This window comes from Lodderomyces beijingensis, assembly GCF_963989305.1.
Source record: "Lodderomyces beijingensis strain CBS 14171 genome assembly, chromosome: 2".
In the NCBI taxonomy this organism is placed as follows: domain Eukaryota; kingdom Fungi; phylum Ascomycota; class Pichiomycetes; order Serinales; family Debaryomycetaceae; genus Lodderomyces; species Lodderomyces beijingensis.
This window is the reverse complement of record NC_089971.1, coordinates 134,948-161,406: the sequence shown is the minus strand read 5'-3', so window position 1 is coordinate 161,406 and position 26,459 is coordinate 134,948. Positions and strand designations below refer to the sequence as shown.

The 26,459-nt window shown below is 54.5% G+C and overlaps 10 protein-coding genes across 10 annotated transcripts; 8 read left to right on the top strand and 2 right to left on the bottom strand. All coding sequences in view use genetic code 12, as the record gives it.

The window, feature by feature from the left end:
* Positions 1–423: 423 nt before the first annotated feature.
* LODBEIA_P12430 (uncharacterized protein) lies at positions 424–2,040 on the top strand (the record flags this gene model as incomplete). Its single annotated transcript, XM_066971110.1, has 1 exon — positions 424–2,040. The coding sequence occupies one exon, from the start codon at positions 424–426 to the stop codon at positions 2,038–2,040; it is 1,617 nt and encodes a 538-aa protein (XP_066828181.1).
* Positions 2,041–8,620: 6,580 nt separating this feature from the next.
* LODBEIA_P12420 (uncharacterized protein) lies at positions 8,621–9,214 on the top strand (the record flags this gene model as incomplete). The annotated part of the gene is made up of 2 exons (XM_066971109.1): positions 8,621–8,872; positions 8,921–9,214. 2 exons carry the CDS (start codon positions 8,621–8,623, stop codon positions 9,212–9,214), a joined length of 546 nt encoding a protein of 181 aa, XP_066828180.1.
* A 38-nt stretch (positions 9,215–9,252) lies between these two features.
* LODBEIA_P12410 (uncharacterized protein) lies at positions 9,253–9,750 on the top strand (the record flags this gene model as incomplete). Its single annotated transcript, XM_066971108.1, has 2 exons — positions 9,253–9,663; positions 9,712–9,750. The coding sequence occupies 2 exons, from the start codon at positions 9,253–9,255 to the stop codon at positions 9,748–9,750; spliced, it is 450 nt and encodes a 149-aa protein (XP_066828179.1).
* A 1,854-nt stretch (positions 9,751–11,604) lies between these two features.
* LODBEIA_P12400 (uncharacterized protein) lies at positions 11,605–13,623 on the bottom strand (the record flags this gene model as incomplete). Its single annotated transcript, XM_066971107.1, has 1 exon — positions 11,605–13,623. One exon carries the CDS (start codon positions 13,621–13,623, stop codon positions 11,605–11,607), a length of 2,019 nt encoding a protein of 672 aa, XP_066828178.1.
* A 92-nt stretch (positions 13,624–13,715) lies between these two features.
* Positions 13,716–15,791, top strand: LODBEIA_P12390 (uncharacterized protein; the record flags this gene model as incomplete). The annotated part of the gene is made up of 1 exon (XM_066971105.1): positions 13,716–15,791. One exon carries the CDS (start codon positions 13,716–13,718, stop codon positions 15,789–15,791), a length of 2,076 nt encoding a protein of 691 aa, XP_066828177.1.
* Positions 15,792–15,948: 157 nt separating this feature from the next.
* Positions 15,949–17,217, top strand: LODBEIA_P12380 (uncharacterized protein; the record flags this gene model as incomplete). Its single annotated transcript, XM_066971104.1, has 1 exon — positions 15,949–17,217. The coding sequence occupies one exon, from the start codon at positions 15,949–15,951 to the stop codon at positions 17,215–17,217; it is 1,269 nt and encodes a 422-aa protein (XP_066828176.1).
* A 5-nt stretch (positions 17,218–17,222) lies between these two features.
* On the bottom strand, positions 17,223–17,654 carry LODBEIA_P12370 (mitochondrial 54S ribosomal protein bL31m; the record flags this gene model as incomplete). The annotated part of the gene is made up of 1 exon (XM_066971103.1): positions 17,223–17,654. One exon carries the CDS (start codon positions 17,652–17,654, stop codon positions 17,223–17,225), a length of 432 nt encoding a protein of 143 aa, XP_066828175.1.
* A 79-nt stretch (positions 17,655–17,733) lies between these two features.
* LODBEIA_P12360 (uncharacterized protein) lies at positions 17,734–19,332 on the top strand (the record flags this gene model as incomplete). The annotated part of the gene is made up of 1 exon (XM_066971102.1): positions 17,734–19,332. One exon carries the CDS (start codon positions 17,734–17,736, stop codon positions 19,330–19,332), a length of 1,599 nt encoding a protein of 532 aa, XP_066828174.1.
* Positions 19,333–20,192: 860 nt separating this feature from the next.
* Positions 20,193–21,527, top strand: LODBEIA_P12350 (uncharacterized protein; the record flags this gene model as incomplete). The annotated part of the gene is made up of 1 exon (XM_066971101.1): positions 20,193–21,527. One exon carries the CDS (start codon positions 20,193–20,195, stop codon positions 21,525–21,527), a length of 1,335 nt encoding a protein of 444 aa, XP_066828173.1.
* Positions 21,528–21,710: 183 nt separating this feature from the next.
* LODBEIA_P12340 (uncharacterized protein) lies at positions 21,711–26,453 on the top strand (the record flags this gene model as incomplete). Its single annotated transcript, XM_066971100.1, has 1 exon — positions 21,711–26,453. The coding sequence occupies one exon, from the start codon at positions 21,711–21,713 to the stop codon at positions 26,451–26,453; it is 4,743 nt and encodes a 1,580-aa protein (XP_066828172.1).
* Between the last annotated feature and the right edge of the window lie 6 nt (positions 26,454–26,459).

Genomic DNA, 26,459 nt, shown 5'->3' with positions numbered 1-26,459 from the left:
TAGCAACAGCTATCACTATCATTTTATTCAGCTGTTCGGCTGTCGATTAAAACCAAGAACTTGAGCAGAGCTTGAATATTGAGTGAGTTAGGGAAACTCAAAGTTGGACACTAAAAAAGACAACAATTTCATAAGGCAGTGGCAAAAGTACCCCCGACTTGAAACTTCAATAGCTCCGCCAATACGAGACCTTAGTAGCAGCTGCTGGTGTCATAACAAAGCTCAGAAGCAGGGCTTTTCGATAGTAGCTCGCACTTTTTCAGAACTTGAGAACTGGAAGAGCTGCATTGACATAAAGATTTTGGATTGAGCTCACACAGTCGATATCGCTGCTCACCCCACGCCAAGCCACAGTCATACTCTCCAACTTTTCCGCTATCGACTGACACCCAGACCTTTGCAAAAGGAAGAATATTAACAGAGATGTCGCTCGAGGAGATCACCCAGCCCGGGCTCCCCATCCACCGCTGCCTCCAGCTCCTCGGCGAGCACGACAACATCGCCGTGCAGCACCGCCTCGTGCAGCGCCTCCAGGAGTACCCCGCCGCGGAGCTCGAGTTCTACATCCCGCAGCTCGTCGACCTCGTCACGCGCGGCTCGCGCGCGCTCGAGACGTTCCTCCTCGCGCACGCCGTGGCGCACCCGCACTTCAGCGTGGTCACCTTCTGGCGGTGCCAGGCGATCCTCCCCAACATCGCGCCCGCGCTCCTCCCCGCGCTCCGCGCGTTCCTCACGCGCCTCCAGCACGTCCTCTTCACCGACAACGAGGCGAAGGAGACGCGGTACACGCTCCTGGCGGTGGCGGTGGCCGCGTACACCACTTGCGTCGCCCTACCAGGGGCCACCATAGCGCCCATCCTCGCGCAGGAGTTGGGCTCGACCCTCGCCGGCGCCGACACCGGCTACACGCGGCGCGAGACCACGTTCATCATGCAGCTCCAGAACATCTCCCACCGGCTCGTGCAGTTGCCGAAGGAGGCGCGGCTGGCGGCGCTCCAGGCCGAGCTCGCGCTCCTCAACCAGCAGCTCCCCGGCGCGGGCGTGGACATCCCGCAGCTCGTCGACCACAAGATCGTGCGCCTTCCCGAGGCGGTGGTGTTGAGCCTGGCCGAGCGCGCGCCGTTTCTCTTGTTCCTCGAGTACCTCCGCGGCGACCCCGAGCTCGCGGACGAGGCCGACTTGGGCGAGCCCTTCCGCGCGCCGCCGCGCCCCGAGAGCACCGCGCAGGCCGCGCAGACGGTGGTGGCCGCGGCCATGATCGGGCAGCTCACGGACCCCGCGATCCGGGAGCGGCTCGTGGCGTCGCTCCGGGCGGAGGCCGCGGAGGAGACGTACGCGGAGCGGCGCGCGCGCATCCGCGCGCAGAGCCCGTGGGGGCGGTACCCCGGGTGGAGCTTGGCGTGCGTGATCGTCAAGACCGCGGCGGAGATAGTGGAGGAGGCGCGCGCGGCGCAGCTTGTGAGCATGATTGCGAGGGTGTACACGCGCGGGTGGGTGAAGGAGATGCGGGTGGTGCCGATCAGCGCGACGACGGCGCTCGTGGAGGTGATTGCCGCGCTGAGCATCCACGCGGTGAAGCGCGCGACGAGCCTCAAGGCGTACGTGCGCAACGTGGAGAACTTTGCGGTGTCGTTGGCGAGCTACTCGATCTTGTGCTACGTGATGCAGGTGAAGGACCGGCACAATGGGAATATTATGGTGGACGGGGAGGGGCATGTGGTGCATATTGATTTTGGGTTTGTGCTCGGGCGCGCGCCGGGGCCGTTCGAGGCGGCGCCGTTTAAGTTGACGGGGGAGTACGTGGAGATTTTGGGGGAGAAGTACGGGTTGTTTGTGGAGACGTGTAAGGTTTGTTTTAGGGATTTGCGGAGGGGGTGGGAAAGGTTGGCGCCGTTTATGGATGTGCGGAGGTTGCACTTGGAGTTGGATGAGGGGGAGGCGGAGGTGTTTGTGGAGCGGTTGATTGCGCAGAGCCGGGAGAGCTTGTCGACGAGGATATATGATAGGTATCAGTTGGTGACGCAGGGGATACTCCCGTAACCGACCCCGACTCCGATCCCGACCGGAGGGAGGGATTGGAGGAGGGAGCTCTAGTATAGCCCAATTCCGACCGGAGGGAGGGATTGGAAGTCAGTGACCAAACTCTGTCAAAACGGTCTGAATACATCACTACTGTATAGAGGGGACCTCCACGAGTCTTCCCATAGTCTCAGAATTTACTGAGCTTGAAAATTGAGGGAGTTAGTGAGGTGCGAAGTTGGCCATAGTTAAGTCACCATAGTTAGTGAAGTTTTCAAACTCGCTCAAAACGGCTCAAATAACTTCCTAGTGTATAGTCCAGACTTCCACGAGTCCAACCATAGTCTCAAAAGTAGCTCAAGTGAAGTACTGAAGAAGTTAGAGAGGGTTGAAGTTGCCCATAGTTAACACTAGTTAGTGGCCATAGTTAGTACATAGTTAACTGTGGCTCTATGATATTTTTGAAACTCGCCCAAAATGGTTCAAATAACTTCCTAAGGGGTAGTTCCAACTCCCACGAGTCTTCCCGTAGTCTTAGAATTGAGTCAAGTTGAGAACTGAAGAAGCTAGAGAGGTGTCAAGTTGCCATAGTTAAGTCACCATAGTTAGTGCCATAGTTAGTGAACTTTTCAAACTCGCTCAAAACGGCCCAGTTACATCTCTAGTGTATAGAGGGGACTCTCAGTAGTCGCCCCATAGTCTCAGAATTAACAGAGGTTGAAAATTGACGAAGTTAGAGAGGTGCCAAGTCACCATAGTTAAGTCACCATAGTTAACAGTAGTTAAGAGTCCATAGTTAGTGAACTTTTGAATATCGCTCAAAACGGTTCAAATAACTTCCTGAGGGGTAGTAGGGACTCCCACGAGTCTTCCCGTAGTCTCAGAATTAGATAAGGGTGAAAATTGAAGGAGTTAGAGAGGGTTGAAATTTCCCCATAGTTAACACCGGGGCTCTATTGAATTTTTGAAACTCGCTGAAAACACTTCAAATACACTTCTAGTGTTTAGTTTGAGGCTCTACGAGTCACCCTGTATTCTCAAAATTAGATACGCTTGAAAATTGAAGAAGTTATAGAGGTCCCAAGTAGGCCATAGTTAAGAGTCCATAGTTAGTGGCCATAGTTAGTGACTTCAAACTCGCTCAAAACACTTCAACCACCACTCTAATGTGTTGCCTGGGCTCCCACGAGTCTTCCTGTATTCTCAAAAGTTAGTGGGGGTGAGAATTGAGGAAGTTATAGAGGTTCAAAGTTGCCCCATAGTTAACACTGCGGCTCTCTTGAACTTTTCAAACTCGCTGAAAATCATTCAAACAACTTCCTGAGTGGTAGAGTGGACTCTCGTGAGTAACCCTATATTCTCAAAATTAAGTGGGGGTGAAAATTGAGTGAGTTGGAGAAGGGTGAAGTTCCCATAGTTAAGAGTCCATAGTTAGGAGTAGTTAGTGAGCTTTTGAAACTTGCCCAAAACGGTTCAAATACATTTCTAATGTATAGAGGAGGCCCCCGCGAGTCGAACCATAGTCTCAGAATTGACTCAAGTGAAGTACTGAATGAGTTCGTGCAGTTTCGACGTTGAGGGTTCAATTACCTTACTAGTGTATAGTTGAGACTCTCAGGAGTAACCCTGTGGTCTCAGAATTAGATGAACTTGAGAACTGAATGAGTTCGCGCAGTTTCGACGTTGAGCGTTCAAACACATTCCTAGTGTATAGAGCAGGCCTCCACCAGTAACCCCATAGTCTCAAAAGTAGGTCAAGTTCGAAATTGAAGAAGTTAGGGTGGGTCCAAGTTGGACCATAGTTAAGACTTCACATAGTTAACATAGTGAAGTTGGGGGTCATGACCCGACCGGAGGGAGGGTCGATAGTAGGTGAAAAATTGAAGTTGAGGGTTCAACCACATTCCTAGTGTATAGAGCAGGCCTCCACGAGTCACCCTGTAGCCTCAAAAGTGGGTCCAGGTGGATACTGGTGGAGTTAGGAAGAGGTGAAGTTGGCCATAGTTAACATAGTGAAGTTGGGGTCAACTTCGACTCTGAAAACTACTCTACCAACCTCAACTTGGACCCTGACCTCAACCTCAACTTCGACTTTGAAAACTACTTCACTGTCTCCAACTTGGACTCTGGTAACCACTTCAAGCTTCGACCTTGGACCCTGGTAACCACTTCAAGCTTCGACCTTGGACTCCAGCTTGGCCTCCAGCTTGGACTCTAACCACTGCTCCAGGCTTGGGCTCGACACTGTACTTCACTACTCCAGACTCTCCCTTGGCTCAACTTGGAGTCAGCTCACTGCTCACCACTCCACTTCAAGTTGGGCTCCACCTTGGACTCCACCTTGGACACAAGCTCCAGCTTGGACCTTAGCTTCGACTCTAACCACCACTCCACTGCCTCAGCTTGGACTCTAACCACTGCTCCAGCTTCGGCCTTGGTCTACCTTGGTTCAACTTGGACCTTAGGTTCCTGCTTCGACTCTGGGCATTGCTCCAGCTTGGACTCTGGAGACTCTACTATAAGCTCAAGCTTGGACTCCAGACACTGCTTCACTGCTCCAGTCTCTAGCTTGGACTCCAGCTTGGACTTGGACACCACTCCACTGGTTTCAGCTTCGACCTAGGTGCTAGCTTGGACTTCGACTCTCACCTCCAGCTTGGACTTCGACTCTCACCTCCAGCTTGGACTTCGACTCTCACCACCAGCTTGGACTCTCTACCTAGCTTCAGCTTGGTGACCTCACCCTCCCTTACCTTGTGCTGTAGACTTGGGCTCGGCTTGGTCCTTAGCCCTTAGCTCCAGCTTGGACTTGGGCTCTAAGAATCTTGGTTCCACCCTTGACTACCACTCCACTGCTCCAGCTTGGACTTGGACACCACTCCACTGCTCCAGCTTGGACTTGGACACCACTCCACTGGTTTCGGCTTCGACCTTGGAATTAGCTTGGACTCTGGCTACAAGCTCCAGCTTGGTCTCTAACCACTACTACTACAGGCTCTCGGTTCTCACTTTAAACTTCTCCACTGCTCCAGCTTGGGCTCTTGGCACCACCTCCAGCTTCGACCTTGGCCTCAGCGTAGACCTTGGAACTAGCTTGACTCTGCCCACTAGCTTGGACCCGGGCTCCAGCTTGGACTCTGGGAACTACTTGACTGCTCCAGCTTGGACCCGGGCTCCAGCTCCAGCCTCAGCTTGGAGTTGACTCTTGACTACTCCACTACCTCCAGCTTCACACTCTTGACACAGTCCTACTTTCTCTACTATCTTCCTTGATCCCATGACCCCTCCCTGCGGTTGGGGTTGGACTCTTGGACCCACCTCCAGTCTCTTGGTTTCAGCTTGGTCTGTTCACTGAAACTACTCCGCTCCAGCTTGGGCTCTGGACTTCTCCTCCAGCTTGACCTCTGTCCTCTACCTTGGCTCAACTTGGAGTCTAGCCACCACTCAAGCTTGGACTCTGCCCACTGCTCACTGCTCACCACTCCACTGCCTAGGCTTGTGCTCTGGACTCTGCCACAAGCTCACTTCCTCACTGCTCCAGGTTGGACCATAACCACTTCAGTATCTTGGCTTCAGCTTGGTGAACTCACCTTACCTTGACCTCTGTCCACTCCTACTAGCTCACTGGAACTGCTTTACCTGAAGCTTGGACTTGGCTCAAGCTTGGACCCTAGGCTACAGCTTGGACTCGGACCCTAGGCCACAGCTTGGACCTGGACCCTAGGCTTCAGCTTGGACTCCACTTCCAGCTTGGACTCCACCTCCAGCTTGGACTCCAACTTCAAGCTCCACCTTGGTCACTCTCCTAGAAGCTCTGTCTTCGCTACAGCTTGGACTTGGACTCTAACCACTACTTCACTGCTCCCCGCTCACTGCTGCAGCTTGGACTTGCCCACTCTACTACTGTCTCCGGTTTGAACTCTGCTCACTCTCCTCCAGGCTCACTGCTTCTCCCTTGGTTCAGCTTGGACCCTTGGCACCAGCTTCAGTTTAGACTCAGGTCACCACTCCACTGTCTCCAGCTTTGACTCTGGGCACTAGCTTGAACTCTGGCTGCAAGCTCCAACTTGACTCCCCAACACTCCACTAGAAGCTCCAGGATTTACCTTGGACTCAGCTTGGACTCTCCAGCTTCAACTCTGGACACAGGCTTTAGCTTGGACTCTACCCTGAGACTCCAGCTCTGACTCCTAGACTCTTGACTTCAGGTTGGACTCTCAGCTACAGCTTGGACTTCGGCTCTTAGACTTGGGCTCTTAGCTACAGTTTGGACCCTAAACTCCTGTCTCCAGCTTGGTTCAACTTGGACTTGGACTCTTGGTTCCAGCTTGGACTCTTGGCTCCACCACTCTTGACTGCAGCTTGACTTCAGGTTGGGCTCTTGGCTACAGCTTGGGCTTCGACTCTTAGACTTGGGCTCTTGGCTACAGCTTGGACTCTGGGCTCTTGGTTCAACTTGGACTCTGGACACGAGCTTGGACTCTTGGTTTGAGCTTGGACTCAGCGCCAGGTTGGACTCTTCCACTAGCTTGGACTCTAGCTTGGACTCTGACTCTTGGTAAGGTTGGACTCTGGGCACCACTCCAGATTGGACCTTGGTCACCACCTCCACCTTGGTTCAGCTTGGATTCTGAACTCTGAACTCTAACCACCACTTCAAGGTTGGACCCTGTCCTCTACCTTAGGCTCCAGCTTGGACCCTGGCCACAAGCTTGGACTCCTGCCACCACCTCCAGGTTGGACTCCACTCTTGACTACACGCTCTCGGTTCAGCTTGGACTCTTGGCTTTGGCTTGGAGCTGACTCTTGACTACTACCTCCAGCTTCACTCTTGGAACTGCCCCCCCAGCTTCCCTCTTGACACTACCTCCCGCTTCACTCTTGACACTGCCCCCCAGCTCCAGCCTTAGTTTGGAGTTGACTCTTGACACTGCTCCACCAGCCTTAGTTTGAGTGGTTGACTCTTGACTACTACCTCCCCCTTCACACTCTTGACCACTCTACCACCTCCACCTACACTCTTGACACAGCTCCCCAGCTACTGCTCTAACCTCAGTTTGGAGTTGACACTGCTCTCCAGCTACTGCCTTGGTTTGGAGTTGACACTTGACTGCTCCACTAACCTTGGTTTGGAGTTGACACTCTTGACACTACTCTCCAGCTCCAGCTCTAACCTTGGTTTGGAATCATGACTCTTGACTGTTCTACAAGCTCCATCTACTGCCTTGACACTGTTCCACTCCCTCGAGCATCTTCCTTGACACAGTCCTACCACCTTCAGCATCTTCCTTGGACCCTGGGTTCAGCTTGGACTGGCCACTCTCCTACTAGCTCTCAGACACCGGCTCCAGCTTCTTGGTTCAGCGTGGACGGGCCACTCTCCTACTAGCTCTCAGACACTGGCTCCAGCTTCTTGGTTCAGCGTGGACGGGCCACTCTCCTACTAGCTCTCAGACACTGGCTCCAGCTTCTTGGTTCAGCGTGGGGGAGGTGAGGGTGTTGACATCGAAGACACAACACTTGGTAACCAAGCCACCAGGCTGGAGCTGAGGGTTAAGTCTTACACTGCTCAAATTGGGGGAGACTTGACCTCGAGTAGTCTCAGTCTTGTTGAGAGCTTAGTCTTCTTACTGGCTGGACTTGCTCAAACTGGGCTAGTCGGTCAATCTGGAACTGAGAGTCAACTCTTCTTACTGGCTGAGCTTGCTCAAACTGGGGCTACTCGGCTCAATCTGGAACTGAGAGTTAAGTCTTCTTACTGGTTGGACTTGCTCAAACTGGGGCTACTCGGCTCTAGTTGGAACTGAGAGCTAAGTCTGTACTTACATTGGTCAATCTTGGCTACTCGGCTCAGTTTGGTTGAGAGTCAACTCTTCTTACACTGGTTGAACTTGCTCAACCTTGGGTGGGCTTGACCAGAGAAGTCTCAGACTGTAAACTGAGAGCTAAGTCTTCTTACTGGTTGAACTTGCTCAAGCTTGGGTGGTCTGGTCACCAAGTCACCAGTTCGGAACTGAGAGCTAAGTCTCTCTGAACTTGCTCAACCTGGAACTACAGTAGTCGGCTCAGTCTGGAACTGAGAGCTCAGTCTTCTCACTGGTTGAACTTGGCTACACTGTCCAACCTGGAACTACAGTAGTCGGCTCAGTCTGGAACTGAGAGCTCAGTCTTCTCACTGGTTGAACTTGGCTACACTGTCCAACCTGGAACTACAGTAGTCGGCTCAGTGAGATTGAGAGCTAGTCTTCTCACCGGTTGAACTTGGACTAGACTGGGTGGTCTGTCAACGAAGCCACCAGCTTAAGCTAGTTGAGAGTTAAGCCTGTCTTACTGGTTGAACTTGCCCAAACTGAGGTAGACTGTTTCAGCCTGCTAGAGTCTCACTCTGTAAACCAGCGTTTGCCACGGCTCCAGACTACTAGTGCTCCCTGTTGTCGTTGTGAGCTCTGCCCGTTTCAATTAACCTAAAGCAGCTTTCTCGGCTGGCTGGGGCTCAGCTACCACGTTTGAAACTAGAGTTAATAACAAGGGTAGCGCGCCCCCCTTTATAACCCCAGAAAATATCTCAGAAATTATTTTTTCTCCCCCCCCTCGCTTCACCATGTACTCCTTCAGCTTCCCCAAGACCAGCCCCAGGCAGCCCCGCGGCGTCAAGAGCCTCACCACCGCCGAGTCCTTCCCTGCCAGCTCCACCAATGTGAGGTCCACCGGGTTCACCACCTTTGTTGACGGCGCCCCACCCAAGAACACCTTCCGCTCGCGCAACAGCTTTGTCATTGCCAGGGGCGCCCTCTCGTGCATGATGCGGGAGAAGAAGTCCAACTTCACGCTGGTTTCCAAAAGCGCAGCAAGTGTATGTACCGAGGCCATGTCTAGTTGTTCCGCTACTAACCTCCTCTAGCTCTGGGCTGCGGCCGGCCGCCCGTTCAAGCTGTACTTTGAGTATCTCTCCCTCCTCGAGTCGATCTGGCACGACCGCAAGCAGTCGATGTTCGCCCCTGCTCCTACAGCAAACTTGAGCTACACTGAGTTGTTCCAGCCGAGTAAGCGCGCGGCCACAGGGGGAGGCACCAGGCTCAAGTTCAGACTCAACCCTGCTAAAAAGGTGCAAAAGAAACGTGCAGCGCCACTGTTTCAGGTTAAGGGTGCGCTTAATTGCCGCTGGGGGATCGTGACTGAGGATATATTTAGATAGCGCGCCGGAATAAACAGTTTTCTTTTTCTTTTCTCACCATGAACCTGGAATTGGACAGCGGATTGGCATTGCTACGGAGCCTCGGGGAGCTCGACAAGGCCCTTGGGGTCGGCGACTCTGGCGACGACACCGCGTTGAACATGATCAACCCGTGTGTCTCCTGGAGCGTGGGCAAGCTCCCGGCGACTTTGGAGAAACTCAAGGGGTACAGCTGTGAGGAGGCGGCGGTGGTAAGCGCCGCAAGACCTCACTTTGCGATGAGAAAAGTGTCCATTGCGGTGACCAATGCGGACTCCCAGGGCAAACCGAGGCAAACGAGACAACGGTTGAGTGACAGAGCAAAGTACTTGCTCGAGCTGGCGTTTGACAGAAAGTCGGCTCCAAACAAGAAGGAGAGGGAGCTCCTCGCGGAGAAGTGCGGCATCACTCCTTTGCAGGTGAGAGTCTGGGTATGTAAAGATCGAGACACGGTGGAGAGCTGATACTAACTGCGGCAGTTTACGAACCAGCGGATGCGCAAGAAGAAGAATTGGTGACAGGGTGGAGCGCATCGGCTACATAGGAAGATACTCTGAGGCGCTGGATAGACTACATAGGCCCCGTCTTGAAATACGATGTCTGAGGTATAGTAGCACCTATGTTACAAGCGCGTTTCAGCTCTGAAACTTACCAGTAGAAGCCAGTGCCTCTTACAGTGGACTCAGCTGAGAGAGCCCCTCCTCCAATTGAAGGGGTAAACCGCGAGGAAGCAGCCAGCTGCACCAAGCTCGGCAGCTAGACAAGCCACGCTGGAGGTGCTAGTGTTTGTAAGTCTGGCTTAACCGTGATGAGGTTCACTACTAAGTCAATGATCACCTCATGCTCTCAGTTGTAAGTTGGAAGGAGAATGTGTGTGCTAACATTGAGAATAGCAGGTTGCCCAATCTCCTGAGTTGGACAAAGCTAGAGGTCGGTCCAAGAGTCGGCGATGAATCAATCGACCAATTTTGAAGAGGACGCTGAGTGAACAATGACCGCTCCACTGAGATTGAATATACACCATGTAATAGTGTAGACCTGCCAACCGTTGTAACTGCCAAGGTTGAAGCTCTGAGCCAGAACTGGCCACGCTGGGGCCAGGCTTGTCAACTCTCAGCCGGCCTTGGTCATTGCTGAAGTCGGTCTAAGTTTGAGTCAGCTCTGAGACTCACACACTGGTTGAAAGCCGCCCTCTACACACTTTCGCAAAGTTCAACTGAGCAGCAAGGTGACCCAATGTTGGCCCAGCACTCTAGTCTCCGCAACAGGGCGAAGCTAAGCAGTCCTCCAGAGTCCACCACACTCAGTTTCTGAACTGGCGCCCCCTATAGCAACTCTCTAGTTTCCGCGACCTTTGAAACCGGGCGAAGTGGCAACTTTACATACCTCCAGAGTCCACCAAGCTCCGTTTCTAAACTCCCCCCCCTCTAGCAACTCTCTAGTTCCACAACCTTTGAAACCGGGCAAAGTAGCAAAGCTGAGCGGACTTCCAGGGTCCTCCAAACTCAGTTTCTAAACTGGCGCCCCCTTCTAGCAACTCTCACGTTCGGCAACCTTTGAAAGTAGCAAAGCTAAGCAGTCCGCCAGAGTCCACCAACCTCCGTTTCTAAACTGAGCGACCCTCTAGCACCTCTCTAGTTTCGGCAACCTTTGAAACCGGGCTAAGCTGGAACTTTACATTCCACCAGAGTCCACCAACCTCAGTTGCTTAACTGGGCGACCCTCCAGCAACTCTCTCGTTTCGGCAACCTTTGAAACCGGACTAAGCAGTAACCTTACCAAGCTCAGTTTCTAAACTGGGCCCCCCTGGCATTGAGAAGAAGCTATGGTACACATGGTCAGTCGTAAAGACAAGTTCAGTGTTCATGTGCACCCTACACAATGGCGATGTCAGAACAAAGTGGTACGAGCTCTAGAGGTTAAGTACGTTTGTATCATTTTGGGGAGCAGTCAAGTCACTACTCGCTCCAGACTTAGATACCTCTACACGCTACAGTTTTGAAAGTAAAGACTTAATGTGAGCTTGGCCAAGATTAGCTACAGCCAGCCCCGTTGAAACCGGGCAAGTTTAAGCTACTAGTGTGGTAACAAGTATCAGGATTCAAAACCAACCCTCTATTCAAGTCTCCAAGTCTTGGAGGCTAGAGACCTCAACCAACGCAGTGTCGATGGTGAGCTCCCGGACTCCCTCTATTCACTGCTCAAAGTTTGAAGCGACAACTGCAGGAGTGCAATGAGGTAACTTCAGCTTGCGGAGCCAGCCAAAGTTAGCGGCCCCTTAGGGGGAGCGCTCAGCCCACTCTCCCGGACTTTGCAGCCCCCTCTATTCACGAAAACAAGTAGAGCCTGTGGGCCGCGCTTTTGCGCTTCGCTTATAGCAGCCTCTGGGTTCTTTCCCTCACCTGCTGCAACGCCCGCCGCATGTGGCGGTTCCGCTTGGCGAGGCGCGCCACCCACTGCACCAGGGTATGGCCGCCCCCCCGCTGCAACTCGGCGAGAATCTCGTGGCACGACTTGGCCTTGAGCGTGAACGGGTAGTCGAGGTGCTCCGCCGTTGCTAGGAAGGCGTCCAAGTGTGCGATTCGCTTGTCGATGGGCAACTCGCGGTGGTGCAATATCGCCCGCACGATGGCGGGGAACTGGCCACGGAGCTCCATTTTGCGGCCGCAGTGCTGCTGCAAGAGCATCCCCGCGGCGGCCACGTCGCTGGCGACGACGCTGTAGAGGTGCCAGTGCCGCGCCCAGTAGGCAGGCTCAACGTGGGGGAGGATCTCGGCAAACACCGCCAACCTGTTCTCTTTCCTCGCCACGAACCGAAACACATCATAGGCAATGGCCTTGTATAAATATGCGGCGGCCTGCGGGTCGGCGGCAAGAAAAAACTGAGGCGAGTGGAGGACTTGGAAGATGAGGTTGTGCGCGCGCGCTAGGCTTCTGGGTTCTAGCACCGACACCGCCTGGGCAAACGAGCGAAAGGAGTTGTGCAAGAGGGACCTCTGGGTGGTGGCCATTGCGCGGAGCGACTGCTTTAGTGATACTCCCGGTGATAGCAGCTGTAGGAGCGCGTTCACGATGTTGAGGAGGAGCGTGGGGGATAGTAGGTGCGCCCGGCACAACGCCGACCGGTGGAGCTCGAGGAGAAACCCTCGGGCGGCATTGGGGGTGGAGGCGAGGGATACTAGGTGGCGCTCCTCCACCCGCCCCAGCTTGCAGAAGTTGGTAATCAAGAACCGGGAGACCCGCGGGTGGCGGTGGTAATGCCTAATAAGCTCCATGTACTGTTTGGAGTCTAGCTCCAACGCCTCCAACACCTCAACGACATTAATATCTGGGACTGCCCTGAGCAACGGGACAATCGAGGAGCCTGGGGCCACCCTGGAAAGGCACTTGGAGGCTACCCCAGGGGTTAGCCTAGGTGCGGCCAAGATGTACGCCTCCCGCACGTCCTCGTCGCTTCCCTCTAGCACCCTCTCCACGAGCTTGTTCACCAACGCGGGGGACTTTTGGTACACGCGTAGCACCGCCAAGGGGTCCACCCCGACGTTCATCAAGTAGACCACATCGACGTCGGCGAGGGCAACCGGGGGGCGAAGCACGGAGGCGAGGGCGCCTCGCAACAGCTCGGGGGCCGGGGACTCCCGCAAGGTGGTGCTGTGGTCAAAGCTGGGACAAACCGAGGTGACCCAGCCGGGCGCCCTCAAGACATCCTCAAAGTGGGCCAACACGGCGGCAGTCTCATCGTCCCTGGCCACCTGCATGGCTCGTTTAAGACCGAGCAACGGAGGGTCTTGTGGCGCTCTCGCCAACACCTCCTCCGCCGTGGCCACACGCTGCAACTCCCGCCACGCCAGTTTGAGCCTCCCCGGGTCCACCCCGAGCGTATACCCCACCGCCTTTGACACCTGCACGCCGAACGAGCGGTTTTCATAACCGTCGGGCATCGCCAAGGCAAAGTCCACCGCCGCGCAGCGGTTGGACATCCGTGCCACCGCCGATAGAAGCTCATCCACGTCGCTCAAGCTCCCGCGCACGAACAAGTCCCAGCACTGGGGGTAGCACCTGTGGAAAAGCAACCGCTGGAGGAGCACGCCTCGTGAGTGGGCGTCAGTGCATAGCGGCTCGGTGTAGAGGTACACCTGCGGGTGGAGGAGGTGCACGGGGGAGGCCAAAATGGCGGCGGCCTTGTTCTGCGGGTCGAGACATAGTTGTAGTTGCTTGGTGAGGCCCGGGAGGTGCCTGATGTATGGCTGTATGGGCGAGATCACGTCCTGCGCCGAGACAGTGGCGGCGATGTAGGAGGCGATGGCATCGGAAAGGGACGCCTGGCGCAGCCTCGCCAGACTCAAGCATCGAGAACAAACAAACCAGACACTGGGGTGCAACCATCGCATCGGTGATGGGACCAGGGGCTGGGACCAGGGGCCTGGGTTTATGATGATGGACGGTGGAAAAATTTGTATACGCGCACCTCACCTCCTCCACCATGCCTCGAACCACCCCCGCTGTCATCCCCTCTGCCATCGCCCGCCGGATCGCCAGCTTCCTCCCCGTGCGGGACCTCCTCGTGTTCGGATTAGTTTCAAGATCCGCGTATGAGGCCACCCTCGAGCCCCGGCTATGGGTCTCCCTTCTCCAAAAGATGGGCGTCTGGGACAACGCCGTGGCGCTCAGCAAGGAGACAATACGAGGGGGCCACTTGGACTACCTCGGGGACCCCCTCACCTGCCTCGACTACGTCTACCGGCTGGCCAAGAACGCCCGGTACCAAGTGCTCAAGATCCACCGGGCGTTGGGCGTGTACTACTACGACTTGGTGGGCTGCAACAGCTACGACCGGTTGCGGATTTTCCAGGACTTTCACACACCCGAGGAGCAGATGCGGATGTTGAAGAACTTGCAGGCTTACAACAGGGCCGACTTGCTGCCCGAGTCCCGACGCAATGCCCACGGGAAGCTCTGCGAGTTGCTCGAGATCTTTGAAAACGCCGTCTTGCGCGAGATCGAGATCCATTTTGACCTCGAGGAGTACCCTACAACTAAACGGTTTGCCGAGATCCTCGTCGCGTTGGATAACCAGCTGGTGTTGGTGGACTTTTTCCTCCAGAAGATGGCCCAGGGAAACATAGAGGCGCAGGACGTGGACACGCTAGTTGCTGCGCTCACGCTGGAGTTTCGGAGGCACTCGCATATTGTCCACGCAGCGTTCCCCGCTGACCTCTCCATGATGTACAAGGTCTGCGAGGAGCTCATGTCGACGCTAGTGGCCACGGCGGTACAGTTGGCGATCGTGGAGGCCAAGGAACACGGCACCTACCTCTCTGTGGTGCCCCAGTTGTACCACCGGCTCGCCACCACCATGATTCCGCAGTTGGCACAGCCGCACGAGTCCTACCAGCGCGAGCTCTTGGACATGGTGTTTGCTCCGTTTGCCGCAGAGTACATCCGCGAGCAAGTCTCCAGCGTGAAGGAAAAGGTAAAGAAACCGCCGGTGGTGAGTGTAACCCCAGAGTCTACCATCCTTTCCAGCCTCAAGAGTGTTTTCCTGGCGCCGGAGGAGACCCCAACACCGCCCGTGGCTCCCGTGGAGCCGTTCACTCCGGAGGCCATAATGGGGCTCCTCGACGACGCCAAAACGGCATTGTCCCGGTTGTCCAACTTCCAGGACTACTCCATCCACACCCTCCGCAGCGACGCCGCCCAGTCCCAGCAGGAGATAATCACCTTTGTCATGGACACCGTCGGCAGCGACCACTTGCGGCCCGGGTTTGACCGTGCGCTCGCGTTTCTACAATCGTGCAACCCAAAGTCGCCCACATACTCCTCGGTGGAGCCCCCGGGACAGCCGTTGGTGTTGTTCTTTGACTTGATAAACACAGCCGACACCATCATCCAAATGGTGGACCGGTTCTGCAAAGAGGTGTCCCTGACACACAGCGTGCGCAAGTTGGAAGTCCTAGTGGACACAAACGTTGCCGAGGGGCTAAACATAGGGATCGAGGTGTTGGTGCATCAAATCGAGACCATCTACACAAAGCGGCTCCACGATAGCGAATACGATCCCGCACTGGGCTCCCCCAGTGTGGGCCCTACCGAGGCAGCGCAAAGGGCAACCGAGGTGCTCTCGCAAAACATGAACCTCCTCGTGGACAGCGCGGAGGGCTCGGTGGTGGACGTCTTTCAGCAGGAACTAGCCGAGCGGTTCTTCCAAACCGTGGTTAAGGTGTTGAAGGGCCGCACGGTGTCGATGATAGGCGCACCAACGTTGATAGCCGACTTGAACCTCTACTTCGAGGTCGTCATGGGGAGCATCCGCAGCAACAAGCGCGTGGTGGCGCCGCTCTTCCTGGCACTAAAACAAATCGGCAACGTGTACTTGATCAGCGGCAACGACTCCAAGGCGATCGGCCGGTTGGTCAGCGACTTGTCCAAGTTCAACGGGATCTTCAATCAGGAGGAGATCTACGAGTTTGTCCAGCGGCGCAAGGACTGGGCGGATATACGAAAAGACGTGGAAAAGGTGATGTACGGGTTTGGCTTGGGCGATTGTAAGTTTATGTAATGGCGTTGAACAAAAAAGGGGAGGTAAAAAGCTCACTATAAAGCAGTGGCATGGACATTTGCTCAAGACTTGTAGAAACCATTTAGTGCATAGAGTAGTGCGACTATATCGATCCTGTTAATTTCCAAAACTGAAAACCTCTCCAGCATCACCCACGATGAGGTCAGTAACACGCACTATCAAAAGGACGCTCAGTGTGGGAGTGGAGCCACGGTTGCAACTGCTAATCGACAGAAACCAGATCCCCCGGGCCTCAGCACTCCTTCTCCAAAGCAAACGCAGCGGGTACAGCCCGCTGCCGGCCCACGCGTTGCGGCTCATCCAAGTCGCATGCGCCTCGAGCCCCCGGTACTTTGCCAAGAACGCCTACTGCGTGTTGCAAGTGTTGCAGCAGTACCCGGAGGTGAAACCAGCGGTGGCGGTGCAGTGCTTGGAGTACTTTGCCTCGCACAGTGTGGGCAACACCTACGCCAACCACTTGTTTTTCCACCTGTGGGGGGAGATCAAGCTGCTCGGGCCCGAGAAAGTGACCCTCGCTGTTGCCTCAGTGCTCAAGGTCAACGCCGACAATGGCAACAGCATTGCCGCGATCAAGGCGTGGAGGTTGGCGAAGCACCTCGTGGACTCAACAAAGGTTGCCGCCTTGTTGGTGCGGGTGTTCCGGTGCCACCACAATGATGAGGAAGTCCACCACGAACTCCCGCAGCTTGGAAACTCCCCCGAGTTGACTTCCTACATGCTCTCGTTCTATGCCAGGCGCGACCCAGCAAGGTTTGAGCTGTTGGTGAGCGCCCTCGAGACGCCCTTGTCAAGGTCAGCTCGCTGCGACTTGCTACAGGCGTTTATCGACGGGGGCGACAGAGCACGAGCGCGGGCAATCATCGGGAGCATTGGGCAGACGACGCCACGAGAGTTGGACTTGACTGTGAAGTGGTTGATCTGGGATGGCAAGACCCACCAAGCACGGCAGCTAGTGCAGAGGACCCCCATTGAGGTTTCGAAATGGGGGTGCCTCACTTTATTCAAACATACAGGGAACAAAGACCTCCTCAGCCAGCTCCACCGCCTTGCGGGCGACCCCGTGTTGGAGCAGTTTGCCATTGAGATGGTCCGCTCGGAGACCAACCTCAAAGAGTCCATCCGGTGCCTCATCGGCATCCTCAGGGACTCGTCGTGGCACCTCCACCAATCAAACAGACTTTACCAGAAACCGCCCCGCGTGGGGCTCCGCGTGAGGCTCGCGCCTGCAAGTCTAGTCCACTGTATAAAGACCATCGCCATCAAGGCTGTACAGAGACGCGACAGAGAGTCGCTACGGTGGGCAATCGAGGAGCTCCGCCGCTCCGGGTGGTGCCTCGCGTCCACCCTAGAGTTCTTACACTTCCACGACCATGAGGGGTACCTCAAAACCACATTAAAACACTAAACGCCCTATTTCAACCGCTTGTAGTCTGCTCTCTTATCATACAACTTCCCAGTGGTGATCTCCTCGGCATTCTCCGCCATCAAGCTGAACAATTTCTCGTCTCCCTCGTGTTGCTCCCCACCAAACTGGCCAAACCGGGCTTTGAACTTGCCAATCTTGCCCGTGGCAGTCAAGTCCAACGTGTCCAAGTCGGCCCTGTGCGGGTTCCAAAGCACGCTGTTTCTTTGATCGTTGATCATCCGGATTTCATCCTTGGGTGCGGGCGACCTCCTCGAAATGACCGAGCCATCGCTGAGCTCTACTAGGGAGTCGAACTGGTAGAATATAGCGGGCCTGGCCCGGCCTTGCTGGATCTTGCGCATCACTCTGCGGGAGGACAAGTGGACCTCTCCGGCCATTGACACCGACCTGTACCTGACCTGTATGAACTGTTTCATTGCTGAAGTGGTGAAGATTTTCATATTTCTCGCGCCCTCAAAATTTTCTTTTTTTCTTCCATCATCTTCTTCCACCACCATGGCTTTCAACCAGACACCCACGATTGTCGTGTTGAAAGAGGGGACCGACTCGTCCCAGGGCAAGGGCCAGATCATCGCCAACATCAATGCCTGCTTGGCGATTCAAGACACATTGAAGCCCACGCTTGGGCCGTACGGTTCCGACATTTTGCTCGTCGCGTCCAACGGCAAAACCACTGTTTCCAATGACGGCGCCACGATCTTGAAGCTTTTGGATATTGTCCACCCTGCGGCGCAGATGCTCGTGGATATCTCGCGGTCGCAGGATGCCGAGGTGGGCGACGGCACCACCTCCGTGGCGATCCTCGCGGGGGAGCTCCTCAAGGAAGCCAAGAGCTTTATCGAGGACGGAGTTAGCCCCCACTTGATTGCCAAGGGCTACCGTCTCGCGAGCGAGTTGTGCATTGAAAAGATTGAGGAGTTGGCGGTGGACACCAACAAGGGGGACCAAGAGATGTTGGAGAAATGCGCCACCACTGCCATGTCGTCGAAACTAATCAGCCAGAACTCGGCCTTTTTCACAAAGATGGCCGTCGATGCAGTAAGGAGTCTCGACCCGGACGACTTGGACGAGAGCCGCATCGGGATCAAGAAGGTGCCCGGGGGCGCCCTTGAAGAGTCGATGTTTGTCAACGGCGTTGCCTTTAAAAAGACGTTTTCGTATGCCGGGTTTGAGCAGCAGCCAAAGCAGATCAAGGACCCAAAGATACTTGCGTTGAACGTGGAGTTGGAGTTGAAGGCTGAAAGAGACAACGCCGAGGTCAGGGTGCACCGCGTTGGCGACTACCAGGCCATAGTCGACGCCGAGTGGGAGATCATCTTGCGCAAGCTCGACTCTATTGCCGCCTCGGGCGCCAACATCGTCTTGTCGAAGCTCCCTATTGGGGACTTGGCCACGCAATACTTTGCCGACCGGAACATTTTCTGCGCCGGTAGGGTCAGCGCCGCGGACATGGACCGTGTGTTGCAGGCCGTGGGCGGCCAGTTGCAAAGCACGTGCTCGGACATCCGCCCGCTGGAGCTCGGCACCTGCGCCCTTTTCGAAGAGGTCCAGATCGGCAGCGAGCGGTACAATTTGTTCACGGACTGCCCCCGGGCCCGGACGTGCACTTTGATCTTGCGTGGCGGCGCCGAGCAGGTGATTGCCGAGGTGGAGCGCTCGCTCCACGACGCGATCATGATTGTCAAGCGCGCGGTGGCGCACCACGAGGTTGTCGCCGGCGGGGGCGCGATCGAGATGGAGCTCTCAAAGTATCTCAGAGAGTATGCAAAGACCATCGCCGGGAAGCAGCAGTTGATCATCGCCGCGTTTGCCAAGGCACTCGAGGTGATCCCCAGACAGCTCTGCGAAAACGCCGGGTTGGACGCGATCGAGTTGTTGAACAAGTTGCGCAGCGCCCACGCCAAGGGCGAGACCTGGTACGGGGTGGACTTCCAGCTGGAGAATGTGGGCGACAACATGAAGAGCTTTGTCTGGGAGCCGGCACTAGTCAAGATCAACGCCATTGCCTCTGCCACCGAGGCCGCCACGTTGTTGCTATCGGTGGATGAAACTATCAAGAGTGAGAGCCAGGGTAGAGGCCAGGGCGCAAACTAGTGAATGAGATCGTTGATAGTGTAGTGTTATCTATAGCTGACCACCTCGAAAGCAATTCCATATCTCTGCTCTTTGGTTAGATGGTGTACCTCTTTACAGAGATTACTGAAGCCTCCCTCTTCAAGCTTTAGACGTGGAACCTTGTTTCTACCGGAAAGCCAGGGACTCTCGAAAGGGGTTCCTTTATAAAGAGCTCGCTGGACCTATATCTTGCCTCTATAAGCGTCCTTTGGAGCACGCTAATGGGCAGGGCTTCTAAGAGTTGACCTAACACCGCTCACTGTGTTTTCTGGACCTTGAATTTACCTCTAAAAGTACCTTGCCGTTCCCTTTCAACACGAGCAGAAAAATCAAAGGGGTATATACATTTTAGTGCGCAAACGCGTATCTCAAACCAGCCAAAATTCTCCCCTACGAGTGCAATATTATCACGGAACCAACAACCAACTGGTTTCGCTAGTCAGAGCTGTGAGTGAACGCAGCCCATCGGGTCTGGCTCATACCCCCAACTAAGCGCCTCGCAGTGGGCACCATTGCTCAATTCCCCATTGAAACCATCTGCACATTGCTCGTGGAGACTGTTTGCTTAGCGACGCGTCGAACAAAAAATAACAGCTTTACGTATTTTCTCTGTTTACTATTTTTTACTCCTTTGACACCACTCTTTCTCGCGAAGTTGAAAACAAGAGCTGCTTCAGGCAGGGGGGACGATTTTCTTTGCGCGGGAAGCACCACCTTTGGTTCTTTGTGACATTCTCCGAATTCCCTGGTGAAGCCAGGGAAACCCAGGCTGGAGTTATTTAACTTGCTGAGCTCGCTGGTGCCCGAAGCCACTGTTGATTGCTCGCCAGCCATCCGCCATGTCGCAAGTTTGCAAGTATGGGCCGCCGCTGCACCCCAGGCCTAGAGTCTACCACCGGATCCACGAGTTGATTGAGACCCACGCCAACGCGAAGCTTACCGGGGAGTACCACGAGGAGTATGTTCAGACCTTGGCCACGCTCGAGGGTGTCTCCTCTGCCAACCCCGAGATGATTGACTTGCAGCCCGAGATCCAATGGTACATGCGCCCGTTTCTAATAGACTTTCTCATTGAGCTCCACTCGAGCTTCAAGTTGCAGCCGCAAACGCTCTTCCTATGCTTGAACATCATCGACCGGTACTGCGCCAAAAGGATCGTTTTCAAACGGCATTACCAGTTGGTCGGCTGCACGGCGTTGTGGATCGCGGGGAAGTATGAGGATAAGAAGTCGCGAGTGCCCACGTTGAAAGAGTTGACCATCATGTGCCGCCACGCTTACGACGAGGAGATGTTTGTGCAGATGGAAATGCACATCCTTGGTACATTGGAGTGGTCGATTGGTCACCCGACGTTGGAGGACTGCTTGCAGTTGAGCATCGCGGGGAGCCACCTTTCCGGGCCCCTCGACGACACCACTGCGAGTGCTGTTGGTGCCGTGGCGCGGTTTCTCTGCGAGTTGTCGCTATACGATAAGTTTTATTTGGCTGTGCCGACCAGCATAGTTGCCATCACTGCCCATTTGCTTGCGTGTTCAATGTTGCAACTTCCGACAGCTGCCGCTGCGTTGAAACAGTTGCTAGAGAAAACAGAAACCACCGTGGCCCCTTTTGACGACGACGTGGAAAACAAGCAGCCGCCAGTCCACGGCGCGTTCCTTAGCGGCCTCGACGACACCAGCTTGCTCATGATAAAGAAGACCGCGCTAATGTTGATGCTCCACTTGAACAAAACAACAGAGGTGCTTTCCAAAAAATACCAGGCCTCGGGAGTGATCCAGGTTGTGCGAAACTACCACTCCAGCCACCTGCTGGTAATGCAGGAGCTCAGCGAGAGCAAAGACAATGTCCAGCTAGATGCCAGGCTCATACGTCTCGCCGACATCTTGCTACAGCTCCACGACGAGTACTACTACAAACCCAGATCGCCGTCGTTCTCGTCCTCCACGCTGAGCTTCGAGTCGGGACCGCCGGTAACCCCGCCGCTGGCCACCTCGCAGTGCTCTGTCTTTTCCAACAAACGGTCCATCGACAGCGGGGGGTTTGTCTCCTCCTGCAACACGCCGACACACGCCAGTTTCCACCCGTTAGTGCCGCCGCGGTCCGCCACCAAGATCAGAAAGAAGCGGTACGGAAGTAGTTGTGTAGCTGGGTATTCGCCTGTTGCTATAAACTAAATACAGATAACACTAGCCTCCACGCTGTAGCCCACGCTGTAGCCCACGCTGTAGCCCACGCTGTAGTCCACGCTATCCTCACGCGTTTGGTTTGTTTTTGTTCTCGCCCGAGACGGCAACGACAGAGGAAAAAACGAGATCGAGGCAAGAACAACCTCTAGGCACCACTCTCCTTCTCCAGCAATGAGTGCCAGAGCCTGGGTGTGGCTCAACAACGACCAGTCGCAGTTCCTACGAGGCTATGTTGCAGAGCATTTAGAGAATGGCCGGTGCAAAGTGGCCATTGTGGGGAAAGACGGAGCAGTGGAGTCCACGGTCGAGGTCGACCAGGGCCTGATGGAAAGCTGCAACCCGCCGCGGTTCGACATGTGCAATGACATGGCCGAGTTGACCCACTTGAACGAGCCCTCGGTGGTGTACAATTTGTACCTTCGGTATACGAAGGACTCGATTTACACATACTCGGGGTTGTTCTTGGTCGCGGTGAACCCGTACAAGCCGTTGCCTATTTATGATGCCCGTGGCTACCGCGACAATGCTCCCCACATATTTGCCACTGCTGAAAAAGCCTACACCGAGCTCACGCGAGGGAACCAAAACCAAAGCATCCTAATCACGGGGGAGTCCGGCGCCGGCAAGACCGAAAACACCAAACGAGTGATCCACTACTTGTCCGCAAAGGGAGCCACCACCGGTATCGACAGCAAAATCCTACAAGCGAACCCCATCTTGGAGAGCTTTGGCAATGCCAAGACCATCAAAAACAACAACTCGTCCCGGTTTGGCAAGTTTATCAAGATCTACTTTGACGACCAGGGCGGGATCTCGGGAGCGCACATCGACTACTACCTTTTGGAAAAATCGCGGGTGGTGAGCCAGGGTTTGAAGGAGAGGAACTACCACGTGTTTTATCAGTTTCTTAGTGGATACGACAAGTTGGACAAGCTCGGGTTGAGCAAGGACGGGGAGTACCTGTACTTGGCACAGACAACCCATGATGGTGGCTTCAGCCTGCTTATGTCCGCGTTTGACGTTGTTGGGTTCACCAGTGAAGAGCAGGAGTTGATATTCTCGTGTTTGGCCGTGGTGTTGCACTTGGGCAACTTGCAGTTTACTTCCAAAACCTCCGAGCAGGCCAGTTTTACCAAAGACTCACCCGTGGGAACAATAGCAGCGCTCTTGGGGGTATCCCCGGCCTCCCTCTCCGATGCATTCCTCCGGCCAAAAGTTAGGGCCGGGAGGGAACTAGTCGTGAAATCGCAGCGCGCCGACGACGTCAAGTTCGCAATCGACGCCTTTGCCCGGTGGGTGTATGAAAAGCTCTTCCAGTTTATCGTGGGGAAGATCAACGACAGTTTGAATGGGTCCACGGGGAACTTCATAGGAGTGTTGGACATTGCCGGGTTTGAAATCTTCGAGTCCAACTCGTTCGAGCAGTTGTGTATTAACTACACTAACGAAAAGTTGCAGCAGTTTTTCAACCACCACTCGTTTATCTTGGAGCAGAAGGAGTACATGCGGGAGCAAATACAGTGGGATTATGTCGACTTTGGTAGGGACTTGCAACCTACCATAGACATGATCGAGTCTCGCTCGCCCATGGGGATTCTCAAGCTCCTCGACGAAGAGTGCATGATGCCCAAGTCATCGGATGCAATGTTTATGGGGAAATTGAGCCACCACTTTAACAAAAAACACCCCAAGTTTGCGGAAAACAAGTACAAGAGCGGGTTCATTGTCAAGCACTACGCGGGGGATGTCGAGTACAATGTCGACGGCTGGTTGCAGAAAAACACCGACCCGCTTAGTGAAAGCATACTCCAGTTGATGGGGGAGTCGAGCAACGAGTACATCCGGGGGATGTTCCATGACGAGAACCCCTTGAAAACCAGAAACAAGCTCATGAAGACAGCTTCGCTGAAGCATAGGGACCAGTTGGGGGAGCTAATGCGGCAGCTCGACTCTACCAAGCCGCACTTTGTCCGGTGCATACTCCCGAACTTGGACAAGATCCCTGGCAAGTTTGACCGGGGACTCGTGGTGGACCAGTTGAGGTGCAACGGGGTGCTCGAGGGGATCAGGATCACAAGGGCGGGGTACCCAAACAAACTCCCCTTTGCGGAGTTTGTCAGCAGGTATGCCATTCTCGGGGACGCCTCGGGGCAACCGGAACGGCGCCAATGTGAGTCCATACTAAAGTGTTTGGAGCCAGACTTGTACAAGATTGGACAGACCAGAATATTTTTCAAAAGCGCAGTCTTGGGCCGGTTGGAGGCGATGAGGGACGCTCGGCTAGGTCAGATTTTCACCCAATTGCAGCGGGTGATCCGTGGGAATGCCACAAGAAAGGTAGTTGCCAGGGAGAGCAAACAGTTCCACGCTGCTAGGGTCGTCTCCAAAACAATGCTACGGTTGGAGGGACTCCAGGGGAATCCATGGATGGCACTCTTTTTCCACGTCAAGCCATACTTGGCAGAGTCTGTGGAGAAGATGGAAACCAGTAGGCTTGACGCAGTGGTGGCCGACTTGCAACAGAGTCAAAGTGTGGTGAAAGAGCAGGAGCTGGCATTGGCGGTGCTACGGGCGGAGAACAAGCGCCATGTAAGTATAATTAGCAGATTGGAGAGTGAGATGCAGGAAAAGACCGGTTATGAAACTGCAGTGGAGAAGTTGACTGTGGAGTTGAAGGGGGCTACACAAGCGTTGGACAGGGTGAAGAAGGAGCATGAAGCAGCCACCGGCAGTCTCAAGCGTTTGGCGGAAACAGAGAAACAACAGAAGCAGAAGCTAGCAGAGGCGAGGGAAAAACTCACCTTGTCAAAATCCAAGCTAGAGAAAAAGTCGATGGAGAATGAGAGACTTCACTCTGCTTTGGGGGAAATGGAGGCACAACTAGCGAGATTGAAGCTGGACTATGCCAACCTCCAGGAGAAACATGTCACCACCAATGCATCACTAGCCTCCAAGATCTCCCAACTTGAAACCGAGCGCAGCACTGAGAAAGAAAATCAACCGCCGGACCCGCAGCTCATGCAAGAGTATGCCCATATTAAACTCAAAATGAACGAACAAAGCGCAAGCTTGCGGAAGGAAAAGTTTGAAAACTCGAAATTGAGAGAGGAGTTGCTCGCGGTCAAGCAGAGAGCTTTGCGCAGCTCCGAGTTGACGCCAAAACGGCGGCTGCTTGCACTTGGACAACCCCGAGGAGGCAACGTTGAGGCGCTACGTGAGGAGATTAGTAACCTCCAGATGAGGCTAGAGCAAGAGCAGAGCAATGCGCAAAGAGCGGAGAGCTATGCTATAGACTTGCAGAAGCAGTTGAACAAAACACAGACAGCCCCGATAGTGGTAGAGCCTCCACGGGAGACACCCACCGCGTTCCACGGGATCAGTCCCGACTTTATCCAGATCTACCACGACATCAACAAGTCGTTGAAAGCGCTGCGGGAGGAGTTGCACACCGCCAAGGCCGAGGTGTTGCGGTTGAAATCGCTCTTGCGGGAGTCCGAGGAGGAGCTCTACCGGGTGAAACAGGTGGGCTTTCAAGCGGCAATGGATAAGCATGAGGAGGAGCTAGCTAGAGTTAGAGAGAACAACGCTGTGTTGGAGTCACGGAATAAAGAGTTGACGCTGGAGCTCTCCGTTTATAAAACCAGGAGCGGGGAGTACTTCAGCAAGCTAGAGTTGGCCGAGTCGGCAGTGACATTGTCAAAGAGACATGAAACCGCGGCAAAGCGGGACTTGGATGAGGCCAAGAGCCAGCTCCGACTCGCGCGGGACGAAGCAAGGACGCTGCAGAGTATGTTGAGGGAGGCCAGGGGGGAAGCGGAGAAATTGGAAAAGGTGCAGTTGGAGTTGACCAGGAAGGTGAGTGCGGGAGAGAAGGTTATTGCTGACTTGCGCGGTCAGTTGGAATATCACATTGGCAACTACGAGAACCGAGCAGCGACGGAAAAGTTGAAAGACGAGATCCAGACACTTTGTCAGGAGTTGCACTATAAGGCGGAAACGGAGGCAACACTAAAAAAGGAGAACAAAAAGTTGCAGCTTGATCTAGACGAGGTGAGAGGCAGCAGAGACGAGCTACAGAACCAGCTAGAGGAGATGAGTCTTAAGGAGGAACAACTAGAACAAAGACTTGAGGAACAGACTGACACCATCAGGCTGCTTGAGAGTGCGAAGATCATGAATGAGAGGAGAATCGGCTCCCTCATGAAACAACTCGCGGGAATGAAAGAGATACTAGAGGAAAACGCACGGGAAAAGTCAAGATTAACTGAACAAAAACAAACACTAGAAAAAGAGTTGGCCAAAGTGTCTCACGAGTTGGAGCTCCTGCACACCGCGCTTGCCCAGTCCAAAACAGAGGCTGCCTTTTTGAAAACACACTTGGAAAACCAACGCAAAGAGGCGCAGCTGATGCAATCCGAGTTGGCACTCTCGAAACTATCCACCAGTTCTGATTACAAGGACCAGCAGAGGCTCAGGAATGATTTATTAGTGGCGGAGGGGGAGAACTACTCCTTAAAGAAAACAAACCAGGAGCTCAGTGTGCAAGTGCAGGATCTACAAGAGAAGCTTTTCAGCAACGAGCAGATCAAGTACCTAGAGTCACGGTCGAACGAGTTGTCCAGTGCACTAGATCTGGCACTACAGGAGAAACACGACGCGGAAACTACGGTCAAGTCACTAACCCGCCAAGTGGCTGCGTTGCAAGTGCGCATCGACAATGAGTCGCAATTGAGCAAGCGGTATAACGATGAAAACTTTGATTACCAAAACAAGATCAACCGCTACAAGAGCAGCATCGAGGTGCTACACAGTGAAAACACAGAAAAAGAGCTACAGTTGAGGTTGTTGCAAGAGAAACACAATCAATTGCAGGAGACACTATTGGTAATGGAAAAGGAGAAGCTCTCAAACTAGTTCCCC